General features: G+C 42.3%; 1 protein-coding gene across 1 annotated transcript in view; it reads right to left on the minus strand.

Annotated features, from left to right (window-relative positions):
- The window catches only part of cpne4a (copine IVa), a 98547-nt gene that overhangs the window by 18856 nt on the left and 66374 nt on the right, over window positions 1-13317 (minus strand). Inside the window, exons 10-11 of the mRNA XM_031308362.2 lie at window positions 9186-9245; window positions 4029-4162 (exon numbers count right to left, since the gene is read on the minus strand). Coding sequence (XP_031164222.1) covers window positions 4029-4162; window positions 9186-9245 — 194 coding nt within the window. The remainder of the gene's footprint in view (window positions 1-4028; window positions 4163-9185; window positions 9246-13317) is intronic.

Here is a 13317-nt window from a genome sequence, read left to right on the forward strand (position 1 = left end):
TTATTTAATATTTTCTCGCAGAGTGCAGCCTGCAGAAATGACGTGATTATCTTTTGACTCCCTGGCCCCGCCCCCGACACGGCACCTTGCAAGTTGCTCAAAATAAAAAAAGTCACATAAAAATGGATAACAGGAAGCGTAAAGGCGGTGCTGAAAAGACCAGAATAAAAAAGAAGAAAGCTTTGGAAACTTTTTTCCTCAAAAAAAACAAATGAAGACGACGAGGCCGGTAAGTAAGCTAACATTAAGGTAGTTAGGAGCAGTGCAAGATGCTAGCGACCGTGCAAAACAACGTTGTCTGCAAACCACCGTTCGTGTATCAAACTTTTTCTTGTAGCTCTTCTGCAGCAGCCGCCTCTAGTCCAGTTTGCTGCTAACAGTGAAGAGCAAGGCCCAGTAACGTTACCAAGCTCCAGTCATGAGCCCAACACACCAGAATGGGCAGGTAGGATTGTCATTCAGAAGAACTAATAGTAATGAAGAGCCCTGCTCAATGAAAAATGCCCTGAAATAATTACTGATACCTGATGATTCAGCAATACATTAATGAAACTGACTTGACTTGATTTGAAAGCTTTGTAAAAAGGGGATATTTGTGGTTAGAAATAAATGTAAAAAAATTAATTTAGTGTCAGAAACAGAGCCAGGACCAAGTTGTGAAGAGACTAATGCTCTCACTGTGAAAGACACAGGTAAGATGCTGTTGTACCATAGTGTGTGAATAAGCAAACATTATCACTGAAAAATATTTCAGCTGTTTCCTTGAAAAATAGATGAAACTGTCATTAGAAAGTGCAATACATTTTATTTTAATCTTTATTTTTTATTTTGTTTTATATATTTGTTTTTGTTAGATTTTTTTCTTCATTTCAATGTTTGGATATTTATGAATACTAATTCTTAAAGAAAATAGATTCTGATACTGTCCTGTTATTTACTGTTCTAATAAATCTTCACTGTGAAGCAAAACTTAGGCTACTGTTTTTGCACTGAATAGGAAATGATATTTTTCAAAAATACAATGAATTACAAGGCTGTAGAGAACAGTGCGCCTATTGCAGACTTATATTCTGAGGTTTTAATTACATTATTTTAATATAGTCAGTCGTGAACTAAAGTGGGCCGGTCTAAGGCATGAAACTCCAGGGCTGAAAATGAGTCCCAATCAGGCCCTGGACTGAAACCAGCTGAGACTGAGAAGGAGATCAGTGAGAGGCACTTGTCACTGCACTTTAGTTCATAATGGAGGATCATACTTATGCCGAGCCATGGGAGAAGGAATCCTTATCGCCGAAAAAGCGAAAATTGGAAGACATGTTGTCATAGCTTCTTTGTACATAACGGCTACCGTAGTTGCAACACGCATTTGAAAAAGTGAGCTAGAGAGCACTATTTGGTTGAATGCAAAATACAATTTCACCGCTAGATGGGAGACATTCCTACACAGTGTACCTTTAACACATCTGACAGTCTGTTTGGACATTTCATTTGGACACAAAGAGAAATGAAAAATACCCAGTTTGCAGGGGCGGATCTACCGGGGTGGCATAGGGTGGCAAATGCCACCCTAAAAGAAAGCCTTGCCACCCTTGCTGCCACCCCAGTTGGCAGCAATGAATTAAAAGTTATGGCCAATTTGACAATTTATGAGCGCGAATCTCCAATGTCCGACTGCAGTGAATGCAGCACAAGATGACGCCAGAGCGGCAAGAGCCTGATCGGTTTGGAAAACTGAGTGGCGCAAAGCGAGGGAGTCAGGAGGAAAGAGGTCAAAACAGATTAACTATCTATCAAGAAATGAAATTATAACGAAAGAACAGTGCTAGCATAGTTGCGATGCTGATGTTGAGATGATAAAAATCAGGTTGAAGAACATTATTTTGCTAACTATACATATAATGTTACTTAGGTCTGACGTTTGTTCTGTGTAAAGTCGGCTACAAAAGCTAATATTGATTCAACGTCGGTCAAGGAAAACATTGTAAAATTATTTTAAATCTTACAGAAATGAAGAGGAAAGGTAGCATATGTAGTTTTTTCTCACCAAAGAGAAAGGCGAGAGAAATAGAAAATGAACAACTGAGCAAGGTAGACGGAGAAGATGAGGTGGAAGGAGAGAGAGAAGAGGTGGAAGGAGAGAGAGAAGACGAAGACGAGGTGGAGAGAAAAGGGCAACAGAAAGGTGACAGAGATAGAATACAAGGCCAAGGCGACCAGGGACAGGAGGAGGTGGAGAACACCACAGCGGTGAAGATATGGAGGGAGAGCATCACTGAGATGAGGAGGGAGAAAGAGAGAGACGAGATACCGTGCAGGGCTCAGACAGTGAAAGGGAAAGCAGAGAGCCTGGGCCATCTCCAGTCGAGCTGCTCCACATGGTATGGAAACTGTTGCTGCATATATACTAAGTTACATATGAATAAGAACAACATCAAATAAATATAAAAATTCATGTTTGCTTAAATATGAATAATTAGGGAAAGTTGTCAGTGTGAAAGTGTGATGAGATGGGGAGATGAGTTTTTATATTTTGTGTAGAATGTATTTTAGATCTATTGCTCAGATTAAATTAAAAAATAAACAAATTAACCTAAAATACTCTCCCAGGCTACAATGTTAGTGTGTGTTAACACAGTCTGATGGTTAGAACTAATCAATGACAGTTCCTAATCTTGTACAAATGCTGCCTGCAGCGCTGCCTCTCTCACACAGTCCAAAACTGTTTACTTCCCCTCTCATCACCTGTGTCTTACCTTAATGCCTTTCCTGTGATAATGCTCCTTACTTCTATCATACTTCTGTCTCCTATTAAGTGAGATCACATCGTATGGTCACTTATTCCTAATATGAACTGTTCCACATGAAACCTCAAATGCCAGATATTGATTGCATGAGATTAAGTTTGTCTGTATGAGTTGGTAAATGGCAGCCTGTGCCCTTTTGTAGTGTGTACAGACTATTTCTCATGAAACTGTAATAAAATTCAGTATATATAAGTCTGCCATATGTTGCCACCCCTCAAAAATTCCTGCCCCCCTCTCGCCACCCCATAAATATTTTTCTAGATCCGCCCCTGCCTGTTTGGGGTTTTTACGGGGGGAATTACGAACAGGAAAGAGATGTTTTAACTTCAGGGATTCTCTTCACAGAGACTAAAATACAACCTTTTTATAAAAGCCTGCGTGGGACAGAAAGTAAAGCCTGAAGGGATTTAAAATTTCTCCGCCAAAGGAAAGGAAACTCAACAAGACAAATATGACAGCTTCTAAGACCAAATACAAGAAACCGAGACAGAGAACAAGACGTGGGCGGACGTGTGCGTGCTTCATCCTGCAAAGTTTCCTCGTCTTTTAAAGTTTTCTTATCAGTTCTTCTGTATCTGAATAAAACATTTAGTCATTTAGGGGTCTTTTAGGGTTGACGATTCTTTGAGGCCAGCAAGGCCATTAAAATAAACAATGACTGCAAGTCCACGGATAAAATTAATTCAACTTTAAGGTAACGTTATGTTTTTAAAGGTGCTCTAAGCGATGTCACACTTTTTTAGGCTACAACATTTGTCACATACAGCAAACATCTCCTCACTATCTGCTAGCTGCCTGTCCCCTGAACACACTGTAAAACACATCTCTTCTAGGGCTGCACGAATATGGCCAAAATGATAATCACGATTATTTTGATCAATATATTGATCACGATTAATTATCATGATTATTTGTTGATTTTAAAGGGAATGGGAGAGGATCTCTGATTGGATTATTGCATGTTACGCCCAAAACACATCTATGATTAATGAAGACACTAAGTACAACCCTTTTGAACCATGCGCCCGCCGTCAAACTAGCAAAAGTGGATTTGGACACGCCGTAAACGCACCTGCACCAGGCGCTTCACGCCGTACGCTTCGATCGGAAAAATAGGGCCCGCTAACTGCCTTTTCTGTAACCCGCCGTAGATCTGTTCTGAGTGTACTTTTCCTTTAATGAATGGACTCCTCTGATTGCCTGCTGTGCTGTGATCAGACTGACCTGTCGTAGTCCTGGCAGATCTCGCCCACGGCCACCAGAGCCTTCAGGTACTCGTTGGGCTGGTACGGGTGGATGTAGTGCAGTGAGCAGCTGTTCCGAGGATCTCCGTTAGAGGCTGTGAAGTCAATGGCTACCTGGAGACGACCAATCAGAGAACAGCATCGGTACAACAGTTAGCTTTAACCCTTCACAGTTTCCTCACATGTTAACGTGCTGTCATGTTACATTTCTGTCCCATATAGGGATGCACCGAATCCAGGATTCGGATGCGGCTGAATATTTGGCTCTTTGACGGGGTTGGGTTTCTGCCGAACTTTAGAATTTTTTCCCAGCGAACCGAACCCTACGCTTGCACTACGCGCGCTACGCTGGTCGCCGTAATGACGCCGCCGTTGATTACGGGAAGGTGTTTACGTAGGTGGAGCGTTCAATGCAGTAGGCTGTGAGGAAGTGAAAATGGAACTGGTGAGCAGAAAAAGTGTAGTTTGGCAGAACTTTCAGTCAAAAGAAGGCCATTCAAGTCCAGCTACATGTTCAATCTGTAATGCTGATTAGTCTGGTGGTGGCGAGGACCCTAAACTATACACAACATCACCGCTGTTACAACATCTGGTATGAAACATCCGAAAGAATACGAGTTGTGATGAAGGAATCTACAGACAGCAGCCAAAATGCAGCAACTTCAGGTACGGCAAAGGAAGGACAGTCACTGTTTACTTCATTAATGTGTTTACTGTGTTCATGGACTGAGGATGGGACGAGGATTCAGCAGAATCTTAACCAGGGGATTCGGTATTCGGTTTCGGCAGAATCTTAACCAGTAGAATCGGTATTCGGCCGAACCCCAAACATCTGGATTTTGTGCATCCCTTTTCTAAACCAAACCAAATACTTTTGTTTAAATTCATAATGTTAACCACCTGTTTAAAGCTGTGACTTTTCACAACAAAAGTATAAGCATAAGTGAGAATGCAGTTTACTTTAACAGGAACACCATTTTTTAGGACGCATGGTTGTCTAAGCACATGTTGGTGCAGCTGTTTGCTCTGTGCTTTCTACAAAACACAGTATATGTATGAATACTAGTAAATAAAGACAAACTGACACTTTTGGCCTTTCTCACACTGCTAGCAAGAAGTGCCATTCTCTTGCAGTGGAAAAGCCCTTCCCCCCCCCCCCCCCCACTCTCACTCTCAATGGATAAAGGATGCACTTCATTTTATGAGATTGGAGAAAATTAAAAACTCCCTTCGTTTCTCAGAACGGAAAATCCATACAATCTGGCAAACCTTCCTAGATTATGTCAGGTCTCTCCAAATAGACATTGACCCTGATGTCTAGACAGCTAGTTATACCCCCCCCCCCATAAGCAGTAGCTTGTAGCACAGTAGCTATTTTGTTTTGTTTGTTTGTTGGTTTTTTATTTATTTTTTCCTCTTGATTTTATTTTATTTCTGTGATACTTGTTGGTCTTTATGAGTGTATGAGCATGCATGACTTGTATGTAAGTACTATCTCTATGTATATGTGAATGCATGCATGGCCTATTTTAGACTACCACCATTTTTTTATTAATACCTCTCTGTAAGGGAGGGAATGGGGTGGGAGTTGGGGGTAAACCGTCTCTTTGTTAGTACCTTGTTACACAGAATGACTCTTTGTATTAGTTTCACTTCACGGATGAGGTGTAATATGTATCTGTAATGCTTAAAATCCTGACACGTCTGCTATATTTTCAAATACAGATGGTATATATATTTCATTTAGCTTTTCTATACGAGAAGAAAGGAGTAAAAATAAGCTGCAGTGGGAGTTTCCTGTGGTGCTGATTGGAGACGCTGCTGCAGAGAAAAAACTTCTCAACTGAAGCCTCCTCGCTTGTTTACATGCTGTTATGTGAGTCTCAGGGGCGTTTGAAGTTTAAACCTCTGTGGATTATTTCAGAAAGACTTTTCTTTCTTCCTTCTCCTAACAGACTTCAGGTTGGAGGAAAGTGTTTCACGGTGATTAACATTCAAAAGTTTGGGGAGAAGAAGAGGGATGCTGAATGTTGACACGAGTTAACATGTTTGTCTCTGCTCGACGAGTTTACAGAACTGAAGTCTGTTTTCCTCTGAGCTATGGGGGGCGGGGTGGGAGTCGGGCTGTACAAACTCTTTGTAAAAACTTGGTATTTCACCTTGATTTGTGTGTGATTTAGCAGGACGCAGCAGCATGCACGCTTAGGCAGTCTTGTCTCAGCTTGGGTTAGTGCTCTGAGTGCACGTTCATACTTTATATAATAACGAGTGTGCACCTTTAAATGCACAACAACAAAAATCTAGAATTATTTTTGGTTTAACCCTCCTGTTGTCCTTGGGTCAAATTTGACCCGTTTACAAAAACTTTCTATATCAGAACTATGACAAAAGAATGTTGGAAAAAGCTACAAAAACGCAGGAAAAAAATTTACGAAATTTATTTTTTTTTTAACGCTGAAAAAAGTGACCAAAAACATCTCCAAAAGTGACAAAAAAACATCGGAAATTGAAAAAAACATAAAAAAAAAAACACCCAAAAAGTGACAAAAAAAAATTTGAATAAAATTGACAAAAACGTCAAAGTGCAGAAAAAGAAAAACAAAATGTTGAAATTTCGACCCAGAAAAACGCATAGTTGCATGGTCGACGAGAAGACAACACAAGGGTTAATGAAAATGAGGAGTTAGACTGAGTGGCTTGTAAGTCCTAAGTTAGGCCACGGTCCCACTTTTGTCAAGGAAAAGTGGACTTAAAATAATATAGGTAAAGATCAAGTGTTCAGTGCTGCAGAGAGAGTGAGTCATTTAACAGATCAACTAATAAAACAGACATTTAAAAGGCAACAAAAGGTCATTTCAAAAGAGCATGTTGGACTCCCTGTAAAGCAGGCGCTTTGTCAGAAGTGGTGCTAGACAAAGGTTAAAGACATTTGTTTAAGTGCCTGCCTCTCTGATATCTTTGGGTAGGCAGTTTGGAGCACAGTGGAAAAAAGGTTGGCGGGGTTTAGAGTAATCAGGAAACCAGCAGTAGAGGATCTAAGGACTCGGGAAGGAACACAAGAGGACAGGGAATCTGTGATCCCGGACGAGCCCCCAATATGTATTTTTCTCAATATTCTTGGACAATTATGTACAATAATTACTTGGTGCAATAATTTAAAAAGATAGACTGCTGAGAAAGGCCAATAACATTGCATGTGACTACACGCACCCCTTGGCATCTCATTTTAAACTACTGTCATCTATGCGTCGTTTCTGCCCACCCCATCTGACGAAGAACAGATCCAAATTCTCTTTTGTACCACAAGCCATAAAAGCCTTAAATCAGTCAAAATAAGCTAGATGTCCAGCTGGCCTGGTCATACCCAAGGGTGTATAGTGTATTGTAGTGTGTGATGTATGTTCTTCATGTTATGTCGGTCGGTGTCTGATGTATGGACTATTTGTTTGTATCATATGTCTGACATCCTGTCATGAAGTGCCTTGCGACTGTGCCGCAAACCCAACTACCCCACGGGGACAATAGGGACAATTATCTACTACTACTAATTTATCAGCTACATGTGCAATATATGGGGCTACGCCTCCGAGCTAGTTCAGGCAGTCAACTCGAGCTGCACTGCATACACACGTGACATGCCTTTTACCAAACACACCACCCTCAATTTGGCGGTCTATTTCACCCAGGCCAGGAAAACCTTCAGTTACTCCCCTCAGGAAGGCGTTACAGGCCTGTCAGAACCCGCACATCCAGGTTCAGAGACTGCTTTTTCTCCACAGCCATCAAAACTCTAAACATTTAATTACAGAAATAGGACTGAATGATTATCTTGCCTGTTTTGCACTGCATTTGCACTTTTCCAGCACTGTGATCGTTTTAAAATTTGGTGTGAGAGTACGGCGTGAGTAAGTGTATGAATGTATACTACTATGCACTAGGAGCACCTGTCCCATTATGTGTATGTGAGGGTATGGTTTGTAGAAGGGTACAGCGTGTGTGTTTGAATGTATACTTCTAGGCACCAGAAGGAGTAGCACTTAAATTTCGTTGTGACAATGTGTTACAATGACAAATAATATGATTCTGATTCTATTTAAGCTACACAATTTCCCCATCTCTGCCTTGTCAATGCTGCTGCTGCCCTGCAGCTGTATCGCTGCCCGCTGTTAGCCCCCCCCCCACCGCCCCAGCATCCACCTGCAGGATCCAGCCAGGGGGAAGCTACTTTATCATTACTCCCCAATGTCTCATGTAATCCCAAACTGTGGGGAGTGATGAGGTCGGAGTCTGGCTGCGACACACAATGTTCTGCTGTTATAAGATAATGGGGAGATGCACCCTAAACTTAGAGTTAACAAACTTACATTTTTAAACTAAAATGCAAACATAATGACAATGAGATATTGGAGTCAGGATCAGTCATGTATGAGGGCGTAAAAATCCAGTGAACAATGTGATGTGCATGTTGTCCATGATAAAATAAGTAGCTCGGGAACACTGGCAATGTGTTTCTAGTTACTTCGTAATGACCTGCAAGTGTACAAACTCGCACACACGCACACGCACACACACACGGACACGCACGGACAAGCGCATGCACGCATGCACATGCACACACACTTTTTATTGTAACACTAAAAAGCACCGCTGAAGTTGGTCGATACATCTGGCTTGCAGTTTGCGTTCCACTTGGTTAAAATGTGCACAAAGAAACCAAAGCAACTGAAAGTGTAATCTTCTCTGCACTAACAGGGTGTGCTGGTAAGATGAATGTTGGCTTAGTTACATTAAAGTGTGTGTGTGTTAGAAAATGTTAGTATATCCGTGTTGTGTATAAGTGTATAATACAATCAATATATATTATGATAATAAACGGTTATTCTGCTTTGACAGCCCGGCTGCATCGGACTGGTTAAACTGGTCAAATCCCAGTGAGGTGTTAACTGGGACACTGAGGCAGCTGCACGTGTCGCCGTGGTTACCGTTTCCATGGTGACATCAGAAATTACTCTGGACGTTTTTTTTTTCTTTTTTCTTCCTTGCTGAAATTAAACCCCTGGGGATAATATGTGTGTGTGTGTGTGTGTGTGTGTGTGTGTGTGTGTGTGTGTGTGTGTGTGTGTGTGTGTGCGCTCACTGTGAACTGGATCTGACAGCCTCCCATGATATAATCGAGAAACGAGTGCATCTTGATGATCTGCAGACAGAAAAAACACACACACACACACACACGTGAAGATGAATATTTCATATTTGAGAGGTTTAAATGATGTAACATCAAACAGACTGAAGTCTCACTTGCATCAGTTTCTTTACCAGCTGACTAGCAACGTCCAACCAGATTCATGCAGGTTTTTACTCTATGTGTTGTAGAGCAGCGTTTGATTACTAAAGCTTTGAAAAGAACAAACAAACAGGACTTTATCACAGCTACAGGACCTCGGGAGAACAGTCATATCAGCATGCGCAGTGCAGTCTGCTCGCGTCCATTATGCACGTCCATCATGCCTCGTTTACTCCCCGGAGTCCTTATGTTTCTTTTTCCCAGCATATTCCCTTGGATTAGGATGGCACCAAGATCTCGGTTGCAGCTGTCGCCGTGGTCCTGCTTCACTACACCCTGCTACGCTCTGCGGTGCCCTGCTGTGCCCTGCTGCATCCTGCTGAACCTGCTGCGTCCAGCTATGCTCTGCTGTGCCATGCTACATCCTGTAACGCCCTGCAGTGCCCTGCTATGCGAGAACTCCCATTCCATTATCTTTATTGTGACTATTATCGCCACTGTTCATCACACCCCCAACCAGCACCATCAGACACCTCCTACCAGGAGCCTGGGTCTGTTCCAGGTTTCCCCCTAAAAGGGAGTTCTTCCTCGCCACTGTCGCACTAAATGCTTGCTCTTGGGGGGAATTACTAGAATTGTTGGGACTTTATAAATTATAGAGTGTGGTCTCGACCTACTCTATCTGTAAAGTGTCTGGAGATAACTCCTTGAAAATTTTAATTGAAGTTTAATAACTCTGGATTCGTCTACTAGTAAATGTTAAAAATGTTATAAACAAGGACCCTTTAAGTGTTCGGGCTGGTAAGTTGATGTACCCGAAAAAGAAATATCCGCTGAAATATAGAAGTTTCTTTCGCCATGCAAAGTCTTTGTGAAAAGTCTTTCTGGGCCATGGGGTGCAGCACCACCCTTACCAGCTAAGCCCATGGTGGCTTTAAGACATGGCGCTCTTCCTGGGGGCTTGCCTAATTCCAGGCAGCGCTGCCTGCAAGACGACGTTGGGGGCTTAAAACACCAAACACTGTTGTGAACACGCTATAAGAGCGCCAAATGTCCTGGTAAGGAGGCAGGTTTAGAGGGGGGAGGATGGGTTAAACAAACACAGGACTTTCCCCCAGGAGACCGGGGTTCATGTCCCGTTTGAAGAGAAAAGGAAACAGAGAGTTTTTTTTAACTTTAACGAACAAACGGAGCTACGTCTCGTTCTGCGTCACGTGGTAACCTTCAGGAAGTGAAGTCACGTCTGATTTGAACTCAAACCTCCATCTTTTTATCAACTTAACTCAGTAGTTTTGGTGTCTGAACCTAACCAGACTGGGACCGTTTCACAATGTTAACGGCGTGTTTAAAACAGCGACCGGAACACTGCAGGGGGTACGTGTCCCCCTAGGTGTACTCTGGAGGACTGCAGAGGGTACGTGTCCCCCTAGGGGTAGTCTACAGGACTGCAGGGGGTACGTGTCACCCCTAGGGGTACTTTGGAGGACTGCAGGGGGTACGTGTCCCCCTAGGGGTACTCTGGAGGACTGCAGGGGGTACGTGTCACCCCTAGGGGTACTTTGGAGGACTGCAGGGGTACGTGTCCCCCTAGGAGTAGTCTACAGGACTGCAGGGGGTACGTGTCCCCCTAGGGGTACTCTGGAGGACTGCAGGGGGTACGTGTCACCCCTAGGGGTACTTTGGAGGACTGCAGGGGGTACGTGTCCCCCTAGGGGTACTCTGGAGGACTGCAGAGGGTACGTGTCCCCCTAGGGGTACTCTGCAGGACTGCAGGGGGTACGTGTCCCCCTAGTGGTACTCTAGAGGACTGCAGGGGGTACGTGACATTTTTTGCAAAATGTTTTTCAGTTCCAAGGCTGTTGTTACTTCTACCGTCTTTTTTTTCTCCAAGTTTGTCGTTTTCTTCAAAGTTTTTGTCTCTGTCTTTGAAGTTTGTCACCTTTTTTGAAGGTTTTGTCGTTTGTTTTGACCTATTCTTGCCTTTCTTTATTACCTTTTGCTACTGTCTTTTTTTCTTAGCAGTTTTTGTCTCTTTTTTTGAAGTTTCTCGCTTTTTAGAATTTTTTGTCCCTTTTGTCGCCCTACTGTTGCCTTCCTTCTTTCTACTGTGTTTTTTTTCTAAGTTTTTATTACTATTTCCGACCTATTCTTGCCTTACTTCCTTCTTTCTACCGTCTTTTTCCAATTGTTTTTGCCTTTTTCCATCATCATTTAAATCTAAATGTTTTCCAGGTCCAAGGCTGTAGTTTAGTAAATCTATCGCTGACATCGCTGTATTCTTCCTCTTTATAGAGACTTTTTTTTTCCACCAAAAATCATTCGCACTGGTTAGGGGGTACATGGCTTAAAAACCCTGTTCAAAGGGGGAACATTATTGAAACCAGTGCTTTAGAGGACTGGTTGGGTGAAGAACAGAAACATGTGTGCAGCTGAGATAAAACCCTGAAGCTCAGATAAACCTGCAGCTCTGATCCGGGCTCCACACACCGACTGACCTGTAACCACAACCATGATAATCATTTTTAAATCCTCCTGCAGAGTTTAGAGTTCCTTCTTTCTAGGCAGCTGCTGGCTTCACTTCCGTTCTATGAATTAGGAAATAACTGCAGAGAGATATTGCTGTTCAACCTTCCTCCCTCTGGTAGGAGATACAGGGCACTGTTTGCTAAAACCAGTCGACACAGAGACAGCTTCTTTCCCCAAGCAGTCACGCTGTTGAACACTCAGAAATAGCCCCCCCCACCATCGCTACACTGTTCTGCTCATCTACATCTATGTATATTTCAATCTTACAATTACAATTTTGTTATTAATATATGACCAATGCACTGAACTGCCTTGCACTATATTTATATTTAAATCTGAAATCTCAGACTGATATTGCACTATTCCTTCCCTCTCTTCAATTGCTGCTGTATATTTCTTGTAAATTTGCAAATTCTATTGTTTTGTTACACTGGAAACTTATATATTTCTTGCTGTCCTTTCTGTTTTTATTCTTTATATGTTAAGTGAGTGTTGTACTTTGAGAGCAAAGATTAACCAGAGTCAAATTCTTTGTTTGTTTACGCAAACCTGGCCAATAAAGCTAATTCTGATTCTGATTCTTTAATATTTGCATCACGTGGTAACCTTCAGGAAGTGAAGTCACGTCTGATTTGAACCCAAACCTCCATCTTTTTATCAACTTAACTCAGTAGTTTTGGTGTCTAAACCTAACCAAACTGGGTGTTGTGTTTAAAACCGCCACCGTTACCTTCTCTGTACCTATATCGCCGTATGGTTTGGAGGACTTGTTGGTTGGTTAACTCCATCTCAGATGACCTGTTTATTACCTGTTTTTTATGCAAACTGACTCTTCAAACAATTTTGATATGTAAAGTCACTTATTCAGGTTCAGGTTCAGGTTACTTTATTGGTACCCGTAGGTAAACTACATTACAATACTTGTCATTTAGCTGACGCTTTTATCCAAAGCGACTTACTCTGGAGCAACCTCTGGAGCAACTAGGGGTTAAGTGCCTTGCTCAGGGACACATTTGGTTTGATGTATCACAGTGGGAATCGAACCCAGATCTCCCACACCAAAGGCATGTGACATATCCACTGCGCCATCACCACCACCAAACTAGGTTTACAGTCTAAGAGGCAGGATATCCTTAAAACTTTGTAGACCACATAACATGCAACACACACAACATTAAAACATATAAAACAGACAGTAGAACATGGATAAAAAACAGTACATGGCCATAGGCGCCGAAAATACTGAGCACCCGGTGCCAGACTGCCAGTAGGCTCCATTCATTTAAAATTAAACATTGCAGTTGGTGCCAAGTGGAGCGTCTGTCATAGTGTGCCTAGGCTACTAGACAGGTGGCATTGATTCTTAATTTCCCACGAAGCTAATCACGGTTACATGTTCATCTCCAATCCTATCTGTATTTGTGAGAAGTGGCACTGTCCTGAGGTGAAAGATAGCCTA

This window comes from Sander lucioperca, chromosome 10 (assembly GCF_008315115.2).
Source record: "Sander lucioperca isolate FBNREF2018 chromosome 10, SLUC_FBN_1.2, whole genome shotgun sequence".
In the NCBI taxonomy this organism is placed as follows: domain Eukaryota; kingdom Metazoa; phylum Chordata; class Actinopteri; order Perciformes; family Percidae; genus Sander; species Sander lucioperca.